At 45.1% G+C, this 22407-nt stretch overlaps 1 protein-coding gene across 13 annotated transcripts in view; it reads right to left on the bottom strand.

The window, feature by feature from the left end:
• Positions 1 to 14914, bottom strand: part of Gpatch2l (G-patch domain containing 2 like) — a 50489-nt gene extending 35575 nt beyond the window's left edge. For 9 of the 13 annotated variants that reach the window (XR_005092774.1, XR_005092773.1, XM_037210735.1 and 6 more), the window contains exons 1-2: positions 14827 to 14912; positions 12202 to 12873 (exon numbers count right to left, since the gene is read on the bottom strand). Coding sequence is in view for 11 of the 13 variants with exons in the window: in XM_037210735.1 (XP_037066630.1) it covers positions 12202 to 12873; positions 14827 to 14882 (728 nt within the window). In the remaining 2 variants the exon portion in view is untranslated. Of the gene's footprint in view, positions 1 to 12201; positions 12874 to 14804 lie in introns of all 13 variants that reach the window. The other 4 variants (XM_037210736.1, XM_037210737.1, XM_037210732.1 and 1 more) reach the window with 3 other exon arrangements.
• Positions 14915 to 22407: the final 7493 nt, after the last annotated feature.

Genomic DNA, 22407 nt, shown 5'->3' with positions numbered 1-22407 from the left:
TGTGTGGGTGCTGGGAACCAAACCCTGGTCCTCTTGCAAGAGAAACAAAAGTGCTCTTAACTGTTGAGTCATCTCTCCAGCCCTGGGATTATGATGTGTAACAAATCAGACCTATAAGGCTCCTGAATAATTTAATCAACTATAAAATATTAAATATTGGAAACTAACTCCTAAGAGACATAGCTCAATGGGGAGAAGGCTTGCTTAGCCTACATGAACCCTAGGTTCAATCCCCAGCCCTGCAGAGACCAGGTGCAGGGATGGACACTCAGAGTCTCAGCACTTGGAATTCAAGTAGGAGGGTCAGAAATTCGAAGTCATCCTCTTAACAGCCAGCCTGCAAACAAGATACCTTGTCTGAAACAAACCAAAAACAATTAGAAACAAGAGGTGAGGGAGGAAGGCGCAGGCAGGCAGCTTTGGTTTTGTTTTGTTGAGACAGGGTCTCTCCACAGCCCTGGCTGTCCTGAAACTCAGAGATCCCCCTGCCTCTGTCTCCCCAGTGCTGGATATGCACCACCACACCTAGCTAAGGCTGATACCTTTCAGTAAAAGCAATTTTCTTTTAGCACCTTGTAGACAAGCTCAAGAATGCATGATGTCAGGCCCCTGCATATTCTTTCCCACCCCCAAGCCTTCCAATGTTTTTCTATCTTTGTCAGGAGCCTTCTGACTGGACAAGGAAAAAGGCACTGTTCCTCCTTTCTGCTCAGAGAAACTGATCCCACCTCTGTAAGCATCCATCCCACATGTGGTTATCTGAAGCTCAATAGAACCTAGCCTCTGACTCTTCAGATAAAAAGGAAAATGAGCCGGGCGGTGGTGGCGCACGCCTTTAATCCCAGCACTCGGGAGGCAGAGCCAGGCGGATCTTTGTGAGTTCGAGGCCAGCCTGGGCTACCAAGTGAGCTCCAGGAAAGACGCAAAGCTACACAGAGAAACCCTGTCTCGAAAAACCAAAAAAAAAAAAAAAAAGGAAAATGAGCCTACAAAGGGCAGACAAGGCAGCGCCAACCTCTTAGAGTGACAGCAGCCCGAGTGGCCTCTGTGCCTCCTGCTTTTGGCTCTGGAATGGTCCCGTCCTCCCCATTCTCATGGACTTACGAGATCCCAACCTACCAATGGCGCACATACAAACACCTCCTAGACTAGCTCTAAAATAATGGAGAGAACTACATGACTTTGCACATAAACCCCCCAATCCAATCATTAAGTGGGAGAATAAAAATGTTTCTAACAAAAAAGTGAAGAGAAAACACCCTCTTCCCATTAGCCCAGAGCCTCGCTGAGTTACGTGTTTACCAGACTCTGCTGGGACCCGCACTAAGACTAGCAAGAATCATCTCAATAGCAATTAAATGATGCACTTGATAAATCCTCAGCTGGCGATAATGGGAGAGGAAGATGAAGAATTAGGAGAGAGCTCTCCAAAGACAAATATTGTTCCATTAATAAGGGATAGTACAGGTCTGGAGTTTAACCTTACAATACTAGGAAAATCATCCCCTTTTAACAGCTGGAAAATGTCAAAAAGATTCACAGGAGGGAAAAAGAAATTTAGTAGAAGTCTGAGAACAACTTGGAGAAGGTGAGTTCTCTGATTCATTTATGTGTGTACGTGTGTGTGTGTGTGTGTGTGTGTGTGTGTGTGTGTGTGTGTGTATTCATGTGGTGGTCAAGAGGAGTTGGTTCTTGTCCTCCACCGTGTGGGTCCCAGAGATTCAACTCAGGTCATCAGGCTTGGCAGCAAGCACCCCTACCCACTGAACCATCTCACTGGCCCTATGGGTTTTCTCCTTTCACAATGTGTGATCCAGAGATCAAACTCCAATCATCAGGCTTAGCAGCAAGCACCTTCACCTACTAAACCATCTAACTGACCTCATATTTCTCCACAATGCTTTCCACTTAAAAAATGTTTCTATATTTCACTGATCAGCAGGATCACCATTTTAAATAAGAGACAAAATTAGAGCCTGGATTTTGGACCACCACGTATATTATCTAATTACTACAGCATTATTGGAAAAGCAACTAAGTACATCCAAACGAAGTAACAGAGTGTAAAGAAAGCCACCTCAGCTGGCACCTCTAAAAGACCGATCCTCCCACCCACGTTCTATTAGAAGTCAAAGAAGGTGCTCTGCTCTGCAAGTAGTATTTTGCTTTATCACACATCCATCCAGCCCACACATCTAACCTTCCCACCAGAGCTTCTTTATAATTAGAGGCTCTCTCAGTGGAGCAGATGATTAGGCACAGTATTGATATCCACATAAGCATGGATCACAGGAATGAGCCCCATAAACTGCCCCTCATACCTAGTCTACTGCAACCATCTTAGTCAATCACTTAACGGCCCAGCATTATAACCCTCAGTAGTGACTCAACTGCTTTTGTCTCTAAAACGTTCTTTCCAAATTCTGAAAATGAATTGTATGTACTTTTAGGAGATTAGAGGTTTTAATTTCAAACGAACACAAGGTCTCAGTTTTAAAACTATGGTATCTTTCTTCTATAGGAAAAATTGATTGTTTGGTTTTATTCGTTCTCTCAATTTGAAATTCATGCTTATTATAGAAAGCTGAGCCAATGAAGTGAAAACCCAATCTCAGGAGAGAACATCTTCAGCAGTCATTCTCAACTAGAGGCAATTTGCGTCCCTCTCAGGGTCATTTAGCAACGCCTCCAATCTTCTCCCTCCTGCACTGGGGTAGAAGGCGGGGCCTCACCACTGAGTGTGCATATGCCACCCCAGTCCTTGGCAGCATTTTTCATAACTATGGCACACAGGGGGAAGAGAGAGACAGGAGTACACTGGGGCTTGCCATCCAGACAGCCCAACTGAAAACCAGTGTCAGTGAGAGACCAAAGGCCTACGGTGGACAGTGATAGACACCAAGGTCCTCCTCTGGCCTCCCCACAAAGTGTGCATATCTGAGTGTGCGCATTCATACAATACACACACACACAAAAAAACAACAACAACAACAAAAAAAAAAAACAACTGAACTACAAAGTTACCATGCAGGTTTGTTGCTCCCATTTATTAGCCAAGAAGCTTAAGAAATTATCTCTTCCATATAATTTTTATATATTTAAAACTAAACAGAATTTTATGGCTGTTGGGATTATTACAAAAATAAAAAGCTTTTAGGTTAATTTTTCAAACTAAGTAATAATGTAGTTAACACAAACTTCAAACATATTTTAGAATCCAGAAGAAAGAAAAGTGTCACTTCTACGTGCATTGACCAGAGACACCCCGGCTCTCCCCATCTATTTTTTGCCCCATTTCTGGGTAGAGGTGGAGGCTCTGCAACTGTGTGTCATCATGAACCTGGACCCACACACTGGAATACAAGGCCACTCAGAGACAGCTCTCCCGGGTAGTGAGTCTGTGTTCAGTTTCATCTAGATGGCACCGAGAATGCGGCCAGCAGCCTGCCCAGTTCACGTGACCAGAAAGGGACTAGGACAACTGCGTAGTTTGCTGGGTCCACTAGGCTGGTGGCTGAGCTCAGAGAAGCCCACCCATCTTTTTAATGCACTATCTATTTGCAGGATTTATAGCAATTCACCTGTAGGAGAATAAGGAACCATTTTTAAGAGGCCTACATTTCTGAAACTTTCTTTTAGAAAAACATCTTATTTTTTATGAGTGTTTTGCCTGTATGTATGATGTGTACTATGTACATGCCGATACCTGCAGAGGTCAGTAGTGGGTGTCGGATGCCCCGGCACTGGAGTTACAGGTGGTTGTGAACTACCATGTAGGTGCTGGGAATCAAACCTGGGTCCCCTGAAAGAGCAGCCAGTGCTTTTAACCACTGAGCCCTCTCTCTAACCCTATTTCTGAGACTTTCTGTTGCCTTTTCACATGAAATTTATCCTTTCTATATATAAGAAGGAAACAATGCTTTTCTCCTCAAAATTCTGCCAGCAAATACAGCCCCTCACATTTATCACTGAGGATGAATGCCATGGTATTGCCAACCCTTTTAGGATCTGTCTTCATACCTTTTCCACCCAGACTGCCAATGCAGAACATGAAATATTGCCAGGACATGTATGGGAGAGAACTGTTTTCATTAGCTCTCCATTTTAAACTTAGGTTTAAGTTTTTCTTCAGTTTAGGAATTTTCCCCCCATCAGTTGTATCTCTTAAACCCTTCTTTTCCAGTACCCTGGTCTCTTCTCTGGGAGAATGTATACACAGATTGGGCCTCTGGTCTCTTGTCCTCCAGACCTGATGTCCTCTTTTACCAGTATCTCCGCCATCTGTATTCTGGGAAGACTCCAAAGTTTTCCATATCATCAATTCAATTTCTGTCCTTCATTTTGTAATTACAATTACACCTTAAATGTCCTTGTGCATTTTCCTCCCAAATACTGGTTGTCTGAGCAGTCACCTTCCAGTTCTCTGTTTCCCATTTCAAAATGGGTCTACCTTTTTGTATCCTGGTGAATATTCCTAAAATATTCTTCTGATTCCCACTGCAGTCTTCAAAGGGCTGTTCTGCCTCTGAAGCTTGAGAACAATGTCCCCTTTCCCTTACTCTACAGAATGTGTCCAAAAGCCTCTTTTGTCTTTTCTTTTTTCTTTTAGTGACCATGTCCCAAATTATTTGTAATAGTTCTTTTAATAAATGAAACTCGACAGAATTTAATTCAATTCCTCTGACTTCATGTTCTAGTATGTTTTTAGTCATGTATCACTGTGCAAAATAGCATATTTCATTATGGTATCTTCATAACTGCATACCACATCCCTAGCTCCGATTCACCCCTTCCATATAAGAGAGACCACATGTGATATTTGTCTTTCTGAGCCTGGCTGACTTCATTTAGCATGACCTCCGGTAACAGCCATTTTCCTGCAAATGATATGATTTCATTGTTCTTAATAGCTAAATAATATTCCATTATTTCTGTAAACAGTATTTTCTTTATCAGCTAGGCTGAGGCTGTAACTTGACTAGTGTGAACAGTGTCACAACAAGCATGGACATACAAGTGTCTCTGTCCTGGGCTGGCATGAATTCTTTCAGGTATCTAACCAGGAATGCCATAGCTAGACCATGAATTTCTCAGGAGCCGCCATACTGATTTCCATTGGGGCTGCACTGATTCGCATTCCCAACTGCGTAAGTGCCCCACCCCTTCCGTGCCAGCATTTGCTATTGTTTGGTTTCTTGCTGACAGCCATTCTGACTGAGGTAAAACTGAATCAATGTCAATGTAGTTCTGATTTGCATTTGCCTGATGGCTAAGGGTAATGAACATTTTTCACATATTTATTGAAATTTTGTACTTCTTTTGAGAACTGTCTACTCAAATAATATGCCATTTACTGACTGTATTATTTATTTTGGTGTTTAATTTTCTGAGTTCTCTGTAGACTCTGGATATTAATCAGATGAATAGATGGCAGAATTCATCCCATCCTGAAGGCTCTTTCTATTCTGGTAATTATTTCTTTAGCTGTGTAGGGGCTTTTTAATTTCACGTAATCTTATTCGTCAAATTTGGGGATTATTTCCAGTTATCCAAAGGCCACTGGTTCCTATCTGTCCACAGAAAGTATACATATATGCCCTCAGACCCACACCTGACCAAAAGGCATGAGGAGGCCTTGACATACTCCCAGGGCTACTGGGGTTTTCAGTTCACACAGGTCTCAACAGACACTGGACCATCTCCTACCCTCACTACCTGACTCTCACCCCACCACACCCCGGGAATTTGTAACAAACTAAGGCATAGGAAACACTACAATCTCTAAAATGCCCTGCCAAGAGGGATTTTTTTCCTTTTCTGGCCTTACAATACTAAACTGTGTGCCTGAAGGCTCATCTTCCCATGACTGCCTCTTAGACACAAACACAGAACACGGAGAGAGCCAACCAGACTTCCCTATCCAAGTACACCCCAAACAGGAAGTCCAGAGTTATGGTTGGGAGTGAAGGGCAGAGCAACATTCCACCTAAGAAGTTCTAGCCATCTTTCCATTTCTGAACCCAGGGCTTCCTGGCGAGAATGCACAAAGGCCTTGCCTTTCCAGGGCAGACTGACAAGATTACATTCCACAGTATACCAGCCTGCAGCAGAGGAAACCTTGCTGATAGGCCAACGCTGAGTCCTGGATTCTGGTAATGTGGGTGTACAAATGTTTCATTTTTTCCTGTTGTTTTAACTTTTATTACATTTGTTTGATTGACTGATGGGGGGGGGCAGTGAGTGCCACAGGGGTAAACAAGTACCACAGTGCATGTGGAAGTCAGAAGACAAACTGTAGGGCACTGGTTCCTTCCTTCCACCACAGGGTTCCTGGAGACTGAACTCACATTGTCAGCCTTGATGGCAAGCAGCTTCATGCACTGAGGCATCTTGCTGGCCCAAATGTCTAATTTTTCATAAGCATTTTAGTAGGTAGTTGAAGCTGTTTGTTGGATGTCTTTTAAAATACAAATTCATAAAAGCCACAATAGCAGGTAGACTAAGAAGCACAGGATCTCATGTGTCAGGGGGCATTAGAAGTGTTCCAGCTTATTTGTTTCAGCTCTGTGATGATGGTAACGGTCATCAGGCCACGCTGGAATTCCTAATCATTGCAGTAACCTAGAACTTGGAACTCAGTGAAACAATCCACTTCATTTTCAGAGTTCTGCTCTTTAATATTATATATTTACTATTTAGCTCTGTACTTTCTAGCAAAGCTCTTTCTGGGAGGGAGACTCTAAGAGACAGACCTTCAAATACAGTCATATCACACGTGCCTCCTAATGCATCTTCTGGCTGTTTCTAAGGATGCACTACGAGAACTAGACAGCCTATACAAGCAGTCTGTGCTAGTCTTCCAATACCTTTTGGTGAATGTTGCCAATTGCAAAAAAGGTAAGCATGTACTTGGTCAGCATCTCTGTTTACAGAAGGGAAAAACAGAACATCCAACACTACATATATTCTTTCCACTGCCCCAGTAACCCCTGATTAATGACCTCCACTTGCAAAGGAGACTACTTACCTTAACCATGAAATAATGAATGCTATTGATCCAACAAGCTACTGCTATAGAAGGTTATTGATCACCCAATCTTTGGTTAAAATGGTCCTCATTTAGCAATTTCACTGTCACAAACACCTGGAGCAAAGCACACTCATAATTAAAGAGTTTGGGGCAGTTAAAGTGAGAGGTGATGGACAGAGATCTCAGCTTTCTCCCATTTATTCCTGCTTCTGAGCTATTGTTTGTGTCAGAAGGGATATTGATTTTCTATAAAAATAAGAAAACAAGAGGCACCAAGGGGCTGCAGAAGGTCAGCTTGGACTGGGGAAGGAGGGGACAGGTCTAGCACTCCATCTCTGTCATTTGCCTTCCAAGACAAGGGACTATTTTCTTTCCTGTGAGACCGGCCTCTAATCCATCACCTGAAGAAGGCTCCTGATGGGACTTTAGGCCATCACCCAAGCAATTTACTCATAAAAGAACTAAACTACATTCAAGAGGAACAAACAATGTGCTGCTGAAGAGCAGAGGAAACCAGGTCGAGCTCCATCACCTAATAAGTAAGTGATATCCAGAAAATCTGAATGAAGATTGGAAGGAAGGAATTGTACAGGATTTGTATTCACTCCCATAAATACACAGAAGACATTACAGTAATAACTTGATCTTTATGCAGCATAAATAAAGCTATTATGTCATACCTATTTCTACACCCTCACAATTCTTGGCTGGAACACAACTGAAGAAGAGAGAAAGAAAAGCAGAAAGAAACAGCACCAAGGCTTAAAACTGTTAACAATTTTAAGTTATTAGCAGTAAGTGAATTTAAGTAAACTAGAAATAAAGCCAATTAACATATACATTACCAAATCCAAAACACTTAATACATAGTTTCTTAAAACACTACCCACAGACTAGGCTAAGGTTAATAATCAGCTTCTCATCTCAGTAATTTTACAAGGTGGATCAAGGTTAGTAAGTTTCCCTGGCTGATGGGGAGAACCCTCAACATGACATACAGGAAATAAAGTCAACACTTTGATCTCTATGTGACTGAACCATGGCACAGCCAAGCAGCTTCATTAAAGAATAGCCACAGGGATTCTTGAAAGGACTTCTTTTAAAACATGGGTAGGGAAATTTTAACATGATCAACTCACCAACAGAGAGTAATACACAAATCATAACTATTTTCTATTTGCAGTCTAATGTTAGCCCTGTTTATAAAATATGCTTAATACCAGAGGGTGGGGTTGGGTATAAGGCTCAGTTTCAGAGTACCTGCCCACTATGCACAAAGCTCTGAGATCAATTCCCAACACCAAAGCAAAACAAATTACACGCCACAAGTCTGTAATTCCAACATTTAGGAAGTTGAGGCAGGAGGATTGCAAGTTAAAGGTCATCCTGAGGCAAAGATTCTATCCTAAATAATAATATAGTAATAATGAGTAAAAATAAAAATAAAAATAAAAAGGTCATAACAAAGAGCAGCCGTTGAGCAAAGTTTGAACATATTCTGATGCCAGAGAATAAGAAGCATCCTTCTCTTCACAGAATGCATTTAAGGAGGAAAATACAAGGGCATTTCTATTTGTAAATGGAGTCAAGTCAAGGAGTGACTTCACATTTCTTTAAAAATTTGATTCTACTTATTTATTTTTAAAAACAGGGTATCGTACAGCCCAAGCTGGTTTCAAACTTACTAAGTAGCTGAGACTGATCTGGAACTCCTGCTCTTCCTGCCTCTACTTGCCAACTGCTGGGACTATAAGAAAGTGCCACCATGCCCAGCAATTCAACTAGAACTTTTCAAAGACTTTCTCAGTGCTATCCACTACTATTACTGTAATCCCACCACCTAGTTTGCCTGTGTTTTAAAAGAAAGTGGGAAACAGGAACTGATAAATAAAAATAGAATTATTTACAGTTTGGCCAAAATCACGGAAACTCCAGGGGTCTCCACTCCCTTCCTGTAACAGTGTTGCCATCTTGGATGAAATAACCCTGGAAATATACACGTTAACTTAACTGTAAGATAAGCTTTCCAGACCGTGTGAAATCTCTTCCCAGAAGGCAAGTGCCTCCTCTGGTCAGTACTAGGATTTCAGCCTCTCCCTGCTCTAGCATGGGATTCCTGAGAAAATTTTAATTCTTTTGGGTCCATTGTTTCAATAATCTTAAAAGTGGGAAGTGAGGGCACAAGGGTCTCTTTTTTTAAGGTGTGTGTGTGTGTCCATCCACAAGAGAGTATTGATCTCCTTAGAGCTGGATTACAGCTGTAAGTCACCCAATGTGGGTGCTAAGAACTGATCTCAAGTTTTTTGAGAACAAGTACTTTTAACTGCTGAGCCCTTTATCCAGCCCCCATGAGGGTCTCCTTTTTGAATGCCTCCTCCAGTCTTGGCTCTTATAGGATCAATGTCACACTGCCACTTCACCCATTATTTCTTCAGTGACAAGGACTTTGGCATCCCTATCACCACAAGGCTCTGAAGTCCTAGCCAGGGAGAGGACCCACTGGGGAGAACCAGGTCTCCTCAATGTGAAAATAAGAAGAATTTCACAGGAACTCCTGTCTCCTGTCTCTCCGATTAGAATTTAGAGCCTGACAGCCTGGGGTAGGAAAGGACAGAGGACAGAAGCCCTGTGCTGGGAGCTGCACTTAGAGAAGACAGCTGACGACTGTCTCTAGCACACACAATACCTTCAGTTTAACCAGAGATTCTGGGGAGGAAAAAGACAGAAGCAACATTCTAAAAGGTTATTTTAATTCTCCATTCTCAATTGTAAGTCTAAGATGTAAATGCTTGATCTTACAGCTAACTTGAATGCCTCAACAGAAGGTTTCAGAATCATAAAACGCTACAAGTTGGCTAAGCAATTCTTGTTTGATTAAAAATTGTATGAGTAGGGCTGGAGAGATGGCTCAGTGGTTAAAAGCACCGACTGCTCTTCCAGAGGACCTGGGTTCAATTCCCAGCAACCACATGGTGGTTCACAACCACTTGTAATAAGATCTGGTACCCTCTTCTGGCCTGTAGGGACACATGCAGGAAGAATACTGTATACATAATAAATAAATAAATCAAAAAAAATAATATAAAAAAATAGTATGAGTAAGGGGGAAAAGTGCCTTTATAATCCAAAAACTACATATAAATTGGATAAATAGGCCTTAGAAAGAATCAAACTTAGAAGAAAATTTCAAGAGTCAAATTGTGAGCCTACCTCAACACAGCTGAACACACTGGCAAAATACAGTTAGTAAGAAAAAGTTCGAAAGTTAAAGAACCATTCAGAAGAAGAGGAGGCATGCAGACCTACATAGCTTGTCCTGTTACCAACACAGGCTTACTTGGTGGACTTAAGCTCTATGTCTTTGAGGGCAGAAACTTCAGAAGAACAAGAGGGTTACTTGTGCTACAGCTATAAAATATAACAGGCGGCCAAGCCTGGTGAAGTGTGAGTTTGGAAATCAGGTTGGACTCTCAGTTTGGACAACAGGTGACCCCGGCAAATTACTCAAACTCTAAACTTAGTTTTCTCTTCTAAAAATACACATAATGAGGTTCTACCATACAGTAGAATGTGAGGAATAATAAGAACACCCAGCAGGCATGCAGTACAGTGCCTACCACACAGAGTACTTAGCAAACCTGCAGCGCTCAACCCACCTCGTGGCCACCACTGCCAGCATCTGAAGGGATACAGGAAGAGGGGAAGAGGGCAGACCATCCTGCAGTGTGCCACGAAACACTGCCCCAAACACCAAAGGCATGCTCACGGGGAGGTCACATCTTAACTCTAGTGATAACACTAAAGTAGCAAGCTGCCAAGTATCCATGTTTTCAGGGTGATCTGACATGGAGAGAAGTGAGTTATCAAAACTACACTGACATTTTAAACATGCATCCATCGGAGTACTTTATCACATGTGATACAAGATTAAAGGGACTCATACTGTCATTTTCAAAACTCACTATATATGCATACAACTTAAAACGTCTGCCATTGGAAAACACCCAAGGACAGATTAAGATGGCTCAGTGAGTAGGTGAAAGCACCTGCCGCCAAGCCTGACGACCTGAGTTTGGACACACACACACACACACAGACAGACAGACAGACAGACAGACACACACACACACACACACACACACACACACACACACACACGAGGAAGAGAGGAAGAAAGGAAGGAAGGAAGGAAGGAGGGAGGGAGGGAGGGAGGGAGGGAGGGAGGGAGGGAGGCCCTAACGAAGCTGCTGAGATGGCTCGGTGAGTAAGTAAGGCGTGAGGACTTGAATTTGGACCCTAATGCCCACATACAAGCCGGGCCCAGCAGCGCAGGTCTGTAGTCTTCCTGTGAGAGCTGAGACAGGTGAGTTCCTGTCTTATTTACTGACCACCTAGTCAGGCCAATGGGTGAGCTCTGGGTTCAGTGACAGACAATCCCCAAAACAAGGTGAAAAGTCATAGAGAAAAACACACACCCCACCTTGGGCCTCTACATGCACTTAATTATAGTCCAATTATAACTAGAAGAAAGCAGAATTATAGTCCCAAAGTATATAAAGTCATGATTCTTTTTTTTTTTTTTTTTTTTTTTTTTGCTTTGTTTTGTTTTTTGTTTTTTGAGACAGGGTGTCTCTGTATAACCGTCCTGGGACATGCTCTGTAGACCAGGCTGGCCTGGGACTCACAGAGATCCTCCTGCCTCTGCCTCCTGAGTGCTGGGATTAAAGGTGTGTGCCATGATTCTTAAAGAGCACACATAGCTTCCCTTTATTTGCAAACTGCCTAGCCCTGGCACCTGCACGCCTTCTCGGTCACAACTGTCAACACTAGCCCTTGCTGATACCTTGGCTCTAAACAACAGTAGCTTTGTATGAACTGAATGGTATAGAAAACAGCAGATTGTTTTTTAAGATAAATTCTTGGTTATGCATTTAAAGTCCATGCTTGAAGTTATTTTTAGGATGAAATTATTTCTGTTACACACAAAGCGAACTAGATTCATGAATGACACTTGGCAAACCAGGGATCAACCACCAGCTGACTACGGGAAGCAACAAGACAACACTGGCGTGGCTAGCTTAGGAGAGGGTGGAACTCATGGCAAGACTGGGGGTTTGCACTCCGGCCGAATTCACCAGGGACACCTTTCGCTTCCGGAAGGGCGAGCTCACCATTCTGACATGTTCTCGTCGGAGCCCGGCTTCTGCTCCTCGGCCTCACACTCCATCCTTTCTTTCCTTCCGGTTTTGCTTAGGAAAGTCCTGCTTTCTGCCGATTCGCACAGCCCGTGGCCTGACGAGGTCCAGGGAGTGTTCTCCTTCCAGCGCGACAGGCGCTGCTTCTTGGCGGACTTGAACCTGCAGCCTCTCTCATAGCTCCAATCGGACACTTTCAGCTTCTGCTGCAGACTGGCGGCCACCTCTGACGTCACTCTCTTCACCTTCCGCCGGCGCCTGAGTGGCCGGCAAGGCGCATTTTCTGTAAAGGAGTCAGATTCGTGCCACGAGTGTTGCTTACTCCTGATGATGGCACTGAGGGCGGGGTGGCGTTTGGCCACCGCTGTGTCGTCAGAGTCACTGACATTGGTGAGCGGCGCCACTTCTCGACAGTCCTTGGTGGCCTCATCCAGACTGGACTCTGAGGCCTCACTGAAGCAGCAGGCGTGCTCTGCCAGGTGAGAAAAGTCAGACCTGCGCTTCCGGCCTCTGCGCTTCCGAAGCTGCCGCCTCTGCTGCCTGGGGCTCAGGGCCATCTCCTCCCATAGCTCACCAAGCTTACTCTGCTCAGAGGTCTGCTCCAAGGCTGAGGCTAAGTCGTGTACCAGCTCATCCATGAGGCCACATCTGCCAAAAAAAAAAAAAAAAAAAGACGAGAAGCTTGAAAAGACCTGCTGTTTTCCAGTAATTTTATAGAGCAATTTTATAATGGCAGTGTGGCTCCCTGCCTGGCTATAGAAAATAGACTCTTTAAATCCAGCTACACTTACCACTCTGTTTCTAACATCCACGCACCCTTAAGCCACAAATATAAGGTTTCTGGCCCTTGTTAAATACCTGAAATCAACATATTCAATGGCTCACCAGATGGCAACTGGGACATTAGCAAAAACAAACAGAGCTTCCTCTTTTCTCCAAGTAAATGTGTCCCTTGGTTGCTTGATCCTGAGAAAGTATCTCACCAGAGAGGAACAGCAAATCACACAACTTCAACACTATGGTAGAGCTAAGGGAGCATCGGACAGGATCCAGTCACAATGGAAGGCCAGGCTGTGGTCTGGGATACCTCCTAAAAATGCTTGCAGTAGGGAGGAGACAAAGAGCTGAGTGGCACCTATTGGGAAGACTTTGCAGTGTTCAAAGTCAGAGAATCTGTGGTTACCCAAGCAGGAAAAAGAAAGAAAGCCCACATCTGGTGACTACCATGGTAGGGACTGCTATCTGGAAGTTACTAGATATAGAATACTGTAGAACATGACCCTTTTATTATGGTTATTACTTTAGTATAGGACTTTGAGGTTACTCCTCCTGGTCACCCTAGTTATGTGCTTTAGTGCCGACTGCACAAAAGCACAACATAAATGAAACTAAAATGGATATGAAGGGTAGAGCAAGATTTCTGGCTACCAGAATCGACCCTTTCAAGGCATGAGTAGTAGAGGCAATTTTCAAATTTTCATTTTCAAAAGAAATGTCTAACGCCATCCATACAACACCTCAATTTTGTATACTAAAATAGCACCTCCCGAGCTCTTGTTAAGCCCAAAGTACACCTCAGCCGTAATTCGACTTAAAAGCTGAGCTCAGACCATAGTTCCCTTCATGCAATTTACATTTTGCAAAGGGCTTTCTAAAAACTGTTCTCACGGGATCCCTAATGTCAACAAATTCAAAGGCAGAAAAAGTCTTCTGGCGTATGTGTCAACATCTGTGAGAGCAATGGGGCCACCTAGCTCCAAAACTACCACCCAAACAAACTTCCTCAAAGTGTCAAAAGCCTTACAAAAGCAGATACACAAGGGGCGGGGGGGGGGGGGGGGAACGGCGATCTAATAAAGAACTACGGCTTTGGAACTCGGGCAGAACTGCACAAAAACTTTAACGTGGGACAAGTGTCCTAAACAGCGTGTCCTCAAACGCTGGCGCAGAATCCTTGCGCCTCAAAGGGGACAGAGAGGGGACACCCTGGTACACCCGCACCTCCAGGCTCACTCTCAGCAGACCCCAGATACCCTGCTCTGAGTCACCCACACTGGTGGGCCGCAAAGCAGCGACGGAGCCTCCCAATCAGTGACGGGAGGAGGGGGAGGCAGGAGGCAACTTCTCACGGGGGATTCACCCGCGACCGGGGGTCAGCTGTCTAGGGCAGACACTGTCTCCAACCTCGTCCTAGCGACTGGGTTCCTTCTGCGATGGGGAAGAAGGGAGGGACGGGGCGGGGGGTGTCACGGTACCACCACAAAGGTGAGAAGAGCCAGCCGTGTCTCCGAGGACTCCCCACCATGCCCAGCCCCTCCTCACGGGCTAGGGAGACCCCTGCTCGGGATGCCAAGCCCGAGCTCTCGCTGTCGCTCACCAAAGGGCACTGTCGCCACGGAGGCGGCCCGACCCTCGGCGCCCCAGGCTCGGGAGACGCGTCTAGGGCAACAAGCCCCCCCTCCCCCGCCACCCTCAGTCACTCGCCGCAGCCCCGCAGTGCCCCGGGCCACCCCGCCGAAACCCGGAGCCCGGAGGCCGCCCCGCGCGGGCCCAGCCTCACGAACATCCCTTCCCCTCACCGGCTGCCGCAGCCGCTCGTACCCGGCGCCGCCTTCGGGGCCGAAGCTCCTAGCCCGGGTTTCCCTCTCTGACCTCATTTCCGGTCTGGGCCGGAGAGGTGGGGCTGCAAGCAAGGGAGGGGCGGGCTATAAGAGAGGGCACACGCCCCGCCCTGCGCTTCCGCCCTGCGCGGCGCCCACTTCCGCTCCGCGGTGGGCGGGCCGCCGGGGAACTAGGAAGTGGGCCTGGAGGCAAAGGAGGACGGAATGGGATGGATAGTATGGGGCGAGAAGCCAGTTAGACCTGAGGCGAGACCTCCCTCCCTTAGGATGCTGATGTTAAGGGGAAGTGGGTCACCTGCCTTCGCATTAAGTTACTCAAGACATAAAAGTGTACATGGCTTGAGCAAAAAGCAAGTCCTGGTGCATTATAGCTCAAAGCCTAAAAGAAACACTAATAATCCCATACTAAGTGAATGAACAGTTAATAAATAGAGAAGAGATAAATTTCCTGTAGAAGACATATCATATCTTGAAGGATAACCCCCGTTTCCTCTCGAGCTGTGCATAGCAGCTTCCTTCAGAATAAGGAGCCCAAAAAGGAGTCACTTTATGGTGGAGAGCCTAGCAATCATTACCCTGGCTAGCATCAAGGTTAACATCTGTTGTACCCGTTTCTCGAAACCCCCAAAGACCACCAAGGGGCCGGTTTCTGATGCAAGCACATAAGGGTCCTTTTACTGTCAGGTTCAAACTGGGCCACTGTACAGCAGATGGAAGGAAATGTGGCAGTGGCCATGAACCCAGGTGTAGAGGATTTTTATAGGGAAAAACCACAAGCTGGGAATTGGCAACTTGGGACTGGGTAGAAGGGGTATGGAACAAGGTGGTTTTTTGAAACTATTGGTCTAGACTTTCAGCACAAAGCCACATTTGAAACCATTGGGTTAGACTTTTGGCCGGGAACCACAACCCCATGAACAAGATTATCTGGACTGCTCATCAGGATTATCTAGATATCTTCAAGGGCCATAAACTGCAAACAGAATGTCTGCAGGAGCATACTGCCCTTTATCTGTAGCATGAATCTAAAAGATCTTATTAATAAAAACAAACCTGGAGCCAGGTATTGGGGTGAATGTTGGAAGGTCAGAGAAGCAGAACAAGCCACAGCTAACCTCACCTCGCCAATTCCTCAGCTAATCCTGTTTCCTCAGACTGGAAGCCTCTGAGGCCTCATCTGAATGGATCTCAGCTGAACTGCTGATCAAAAGCCTAAAAGCTTAACCAGGCTCAAGTTCCTGGTTTTCACCCCTTGTATACTTTTCTGCTTTCTGCCATCACTTCTGGGATTAAAGGCATGAGTCACCATGCCTGGCTGTTTTCAGTGTGGCTTTGAACTCACAGAGATCCAGATGGATCTCTGCCTTCGGAATGCTAGGATTAAAGGCATGTGCTACCACTGCCTAACCTCTACATTTAATATTATGGCTGTTCTGTTCTCTGACCCTAGATAAGTTTATTAGAGTGCACAATATTTGGGGGAACACAATATCACCACATGTATCTGTTTGAGTTGTCATGGCACATTCCTGAGGTCTTTCCTGGAACTGAGTACAGCAGGTGGTATAAGATGCTGACCCTACCCTTAGATGGGGTCTGTATTGCCTTCACACATTAACAATTATGGTGATAGCACATGAACTTGATGTATAATGTAAATGACCCATAACCCCAGTCTAATCTCACGAAAGGAAGGGAGGGAGGGAGAGAGGGAAAGAGGGAGGGAAGCAGGGAGGAAGAAAATCAGTGAAAGAAAAAGTATTGGCTCAGGACCCCCAAGACCAAGTTCTCAGCACAAAGAGGATTTATTTGTCCCAGAGGGACAGAGGGCAGGGAATAAGAGACTAAGACAGGAGCTATAGGATGATAGAGAAGGGAAAGGGAACGAGGGAGAGAGGGCAGCGATATTTGTCCCAGAGGGACATCCTCTGGATGGAGAGGAGACAGATGTGGCCCATAGGCAAATAAATGTTGGTTTATAAAGGTAAAATGGGAAACTCCATGTTAGAGAGAGGTATTTCATTTTAATTGGGCATGTTAATTAGGTGAGCAGAAGTGGGCTTTTGATTGTTGGACTTCAATACTTTGATAGTTGGACCTTGGTAGTCATCCTCAGGAGGAGGAAGTGGCCAAATAAGGAAACAGACCTTGGGGCCAGCTTCAGGAATGTCATGCAAGGGTTTTTAGCAAGGCAGAGGGAATGGAGAGAAGGCCAAGGCCATGTTTACCATGCCCCAGTTGGCCGGAGTCCTTTCAATCAGACCAACTATGGTTGAAAACTAGTCTACAGAATGCTTCACCAGTTTGCCTCCAAACTGTTAAGGAAATCAAAGATAAGGAAAACTGTCTAAGGAACTGTCAAAGCTTAGAGGAGCCCAAAGTGAAACGTGACAACTGAATGCCATGTTGTATACTGGAGGGATACTGGAATAGAAAAAAAGGAGAACTAGATGAAAAGTAAATCTGGACAAAGGATAGATTTTAGTTAATACTAATAATGTAGTAAAAGTTGATTAATTACCTGGGTGTTCTGGATGGCTTTATGTCAGCTTGACACAAGCTAAAGTCATCTGAGAGGAGGGAACCTCAATTAAGAAAATGCCTCTATAAGACCGAGCTGTGGGCAGGCCTGTAGGGAATTTTCTTAATTAGTAATTGACAGGGAAGGGCCCAGCCCATTGTGGGTGGGGCCATCCCTGGGCTGGTAGCCCTGGGTTCTATAAGAAAGCAGGCTGCCCTGATGAGTAGGCCAGTAAGCAGCACCCCTCCATGGCCTCTGCATCCCCTGTCCAGGTTTCTGCCCTGCTTCCCTCAGTGATGAACAGTGCTGTGGAAGTGTAAGCCAAATAAACCCTTTCCTCCCCACGTTGCTTTTGGTCGTGGTGTTTCTTCACAGCAACAGAAACCCTAAGACCCTGAGTACGGTGGAACATGCCTTTGATGCCAGCACTTGGAGGGTCAAGGAAGAATTGCCAGTGTGGGGCCAGTCTGAACTACATAGCAAGTTCCAACCAGCATAGCAAGACCTGTGTAAAAATGTATTATATACAATATAAACAAAGGAAACAGGTTGTGTGTGGTTTGTATAGAAACTGTAGGATCTTCATAATTTTCCATAAACCTAAAATTATTCCAAAATTAAAAGTTTTTTTTTAAAAAAATGTACATGAATTTTGGCTCGAAAACTCTTCTAAGACTTGTTCTAATGAAAAATTAAAGTGGACTTTTAAGAAATGCTAAATATGTAAATTCATTTCTGCGGTATTCATTGCAGAAGAAGGACAATGCTACTAGCTAGAAATAGAAGTATATGACAGGGATTAGTTAAGGAAAACTCTGGTATATCTATGAAACAGAATTCCTTGCAGCCTCTCAGAATTGAAGTCATGCCAATGGGTTGTCCTCAGTGGTAAAGCATGTGCTTAGCATGGACAAGGTCCTGAGTTCCATGCCAGCAATATAAATAAAAATTGATGTTGCAGTAGATTATTTGATGACTTGAAAAGGTACTGATTTAAGATGGGCATAGTAATATATGCTTTTAATCCCAGCACTAGGGAGGCAGAGGCAGGTGGATCTCTGTGAGTTCGAGGCCAGCCTGTTCTACATAGAGACTTCCAGGACTGTCAGGACTACATAAAAAGACCCAGTCTCAAAAAAAAAAAAAGTTACTGATTTATGATCATATATATTTCTATATGATATTATATCAGGTATGCACATACTTTTAATCCCAGTATTCATTAGGCAGAGACAGGTTGATCTCTGTGAGTTTAAGGCCAACCTGGTCTACATAGAGTGTTCCTGTGTAGGCTAGCCAAGGCTATATGGTGAGACCCTGTCTCAAAAAAAAATTAGTTTTGTAAAAATATCTGTATCTCCAATCTCTTTTTGTGGATTTCCGGAATTATCTGCTGGTAAACTGTGTAAAGAAGAACAGGAGCTGGAGAAATGGCTGGGTGGTTAAGGTGCTTGCAGTACAAGTGTGAGTCCAGACCCTCAGTCTTCACATCAAAAACCAGTGTAGTGTTCTGCTCCTGTATTCTCAGTGCAAGGTACAAGTACCTCGGGGCTTGCTTGACGACCGATATATGAAATCACCCTCTGTACACACACACACACACACACACACACACACACACACACACACACACACACACACACACACACACGCTTACCCACCAAGAGTTAGGGGAGATGACGAAGATAACAAATTTGGAGCCAAAGTGACACAGAGACTGATCAGCAAGAGAAGTCGAAAAGAGAAATGGACCGGTGGGAAAATGGTTCATTCTGTTTTGAACTTGATGAATTTGTGACTCTCGCAGGACAGGAGATATGGAAATATTCACCAGGTATGCACGGCCATCAGACCTCTGTTCTGCTCAAGTGAAAGTCGCCTCCCAGGGGTCTCATCTGTTTCTGTACTGTCAGTTCCCTCCATCTACACTGAGAGCTCCCAATGTCTTCAATTCAGGGTCTGCTCTCTGCTAGAGGCCGTGTGTACACCCTCCACCGGCACCTATAATTTAAGATGTCAAACTATAACTTCGTTTCTTCCATTGTTCCTATCAAATCTGTCCCCGTTTGGAGAAATGCCACTGCCACCAAGGCCCTAACCTTCTAAGTATTTCCAGTTCTTGCTTCTTCCTTCTCCCGTTCTAGCTAGCCTGTTACTCAGTGAAAGCTCAGCCTCGGGTTGCCACCATCACCGGGTCCTCAAACCCCAGCCATTCTTTTTGTTTGTTTGCTCTTTGCTGTTGACAGGTTCACTCAGCTGAGCGACACAACAACCACCTTGCTGGTGCCAGCACTTGTCACCCCTCCAGAAAAGCCATCGTTTGCTTGCACCCCAGTGAACTTCCTAAAACACAATTTGGATCGCGTCGCTTCATCCATGGTCTACTGCCTCCCGGGTCACGCTTGAGCACAGCAAACCACTTGCTGCTTCCGGAACACCCTGGGGACTTGGGGGTGATTTAAAGGCTGAAAGCCAAAGTCACCTCCATGAAGAGTTCTCCTTGCTTGTCCACTCCTCTGCCCCAGCTCTCAGCACTTAGCTGGATCTTTATTAGAGCGCGCTCTCTTCATTCAACCTTGAATGAGAGGCAATGATGAGCAAGTGAGCCTCCCCCAACTAAATCACTCAGCAAGCAAATATTTACCGAGCACCTTCAGCTTCCCTGGCCCCTGGCTGAGCCCTGGAGATGTGGCTGTGTAAACAAAACAAAGCCTACTCCACCTCCCTGAGGCCCAGCCCCATTCATCATACTGGTGTGGCTCGGAGCTGTGCGCGTGGGGGCAGGTGCTTGATAGATTCAAAAATCAAATAAGTATTTGTTTACTAAATGCTGGACCAGGAAATTAGAAGACCTTGCCACCATCCTAAAATAAACTGTTAATGAAAACTCCATCTTTGTGAAAAGATGGAAGCCATGAGCAGGGAGTCGGAATAAAAGAGCGAAGGAGGCAGCTCATTTGATATCGCCTAGCATGCGGGAGGAGGGGAAGTTCATGGTCATCCCTGGCCACACAGCGGGCAAGCCTGGGATACAGGAGCTGTCTCTAGGGAGAGAAGGATGCAGGAGAGAGGGGAGACCACCACCGAGGGGACAGAGAAGGAGGAACAGAAGCAGGGAGAAGAGAGGAGTAGGGACGGGGAAGAGAGAAGGGAGGAGAAAACGTCTCACTGCTTTCCCAGCGGGTCACAATCACAGCCGGCTCAGTCAACACTGGATGACTGAATTCTTCATCCTCTCCTCTCTACCATTCTTTTTCATTTCCCCCGTTTCCAGCTCAGATCTTCTCTAAACCAATCCCAGACACCCTGGAAAATTTCCAGAAGTTCGTTGTCGTTAACTCTTGTTTCCGGCAACCAAAGAGGGCAAGAGTGTGAGTGTTGAGATGGAAAACAAGTGATTCCTCCCAGCCAGGCAGCCTCCTCCCCTGCCCCAAGAACTCTGGTATCCTCTCCGTACAAGAAACCTCCCCGGCGGCAGGGACTCAGAAACAGGGGCTGTTGATCAGTTCTTGGCGTCAGTGGTGACAGACACAGAATTGCCAGTGGTGACAGACACAGAATTGCCTTAGGGCATGTCAAGAGAGGTCTGTGTTGTGGTCCAGAGCTTCTCCGTGGCCTCCTACGCCACATCTCTCACTCTATCTGCCTCTCTTCAACTCTGTTGGGTTTTGTGGGTTTGTTCAAGCAGTGTTTACTAAAGCCGTCTGATAGGCAGACCTCGTGTGAAGGCTTCAAAGTTCTTCTTTTCTTCAGCCCTCTTGTTGTGGAGCTGCTTGAAACATCCCTCCCTGAAAAAGGAAGGGGACTCCTTAAGACTCAGGAAGTAGAGGAAACGTAGAAGGCCAAAGAAGGACTCAAACTGTACAAGTGTCAGGAAGAGTCACAAGGCCCCTTCCCAAGTGTGTGTAAGCAACGATGTAACCATTAGAGAGAGGAGACTCTCCCGCTGGCCTGCAAGATCTTCAGCGAGCTTTAGGAATACAGATTTGCCCATGCAGATGTAGGCTTTTCTGGACAAAGCAGCTGCCTTGGGGTCATCCATGTTCCTGTAAGCAGCCCTTTGCTTGGACTCCTATAAGTAGCCACAATACGTACTGGGTCACTAAGCTAGACTTGGGTGGAATCATGTCTTTGGTCTGTTATCTGGGCCCTATCTGAAGTAAATAGACATTTGCTCACATCTCCGCAAGTGGAAAATTGTTCACACCATACCTCTCAATAACCATTTGATATCAGTGGCTTTCCATTTCCTATGGCTGCTGTAATGAGTCGCCATGCATTGAGTGGCTTAACGCACCAGTTTATGTCCTTATAGTTCTGTATGAAATTGGATGCAGGCCCTACTGGGATAAACTCAAGGCATCTGATAAACTATGTCCCTTTCTAGAGGCTCTGAAGAAGAGTCCGGATCCTGGACTATCATTCTCACACCTAGCCCGTTATGTGCCATGAGGAAGGAGAGAGGCAACATGTATGAGTTCCAAAGATTTTAATAATTCACCACATAAGCGGGTCACTGATCAATCAGGGCTGCAGGGCAAGGACGCGGGAGCCTTGTTTCTCCTGACAGCCCTGAGCAGGGGCAGAAGTGGGGTTTATAAACACAAAATTCACAAACATTTGTTGCTAGGGTACAGTTACAATTTTCACCAGTCAGAAATCAAAGATTAGGGACTTTCCTTGTGTGTTCCATCATTGTTAACTGACATGCAATACAGGCCTTTTAGTCTGACCAATCAGATTCATTTGTTCCTTCTGTTGTTAGGGAGAGCCATAATGTTTCTAAAGAACTAAAGATGCATAACAACTATTCTACGGTTTAGGGAGGAGGCCAGTCAGCCACTGGAAAGTTCTGCTCCCCTAGAGTTTGGGAACCTGAACTTTATTTCACCCTACAGGGAAAATGGAGTCTGAAGTCAAAATGGCCGTACCCAGGCCAAAATGCTTTTGCCTGCTCCCTTCAATCATCATTTAAAAGCCACCTACCATCTTTGACTTGTGGCTCCTTCCACCAACTTCAAAGGCAAGGACGTAGAAACT

The sequence above is a fragment of the Peromyscus leucopus genome, chromosome 14, assembly GCF_004664715.2.
Source record: "Peromyscus leucopus breed LL Stock chromosome 14, UCI_PerLeu_2.1, whole genome shotgun sequence".
Taxonomy (NCBI): Eukaryota; Metazoa; Chordata; class Mammalia; order Rodentia; family Cricetidae; genus Peromyscus; species Peromyscus leucopus.
The sequence above is the reverse complement of the archived record's forward strand: the minus strand, read 5'-3'. Positions and strand labels throughout refer to the sequence as shown.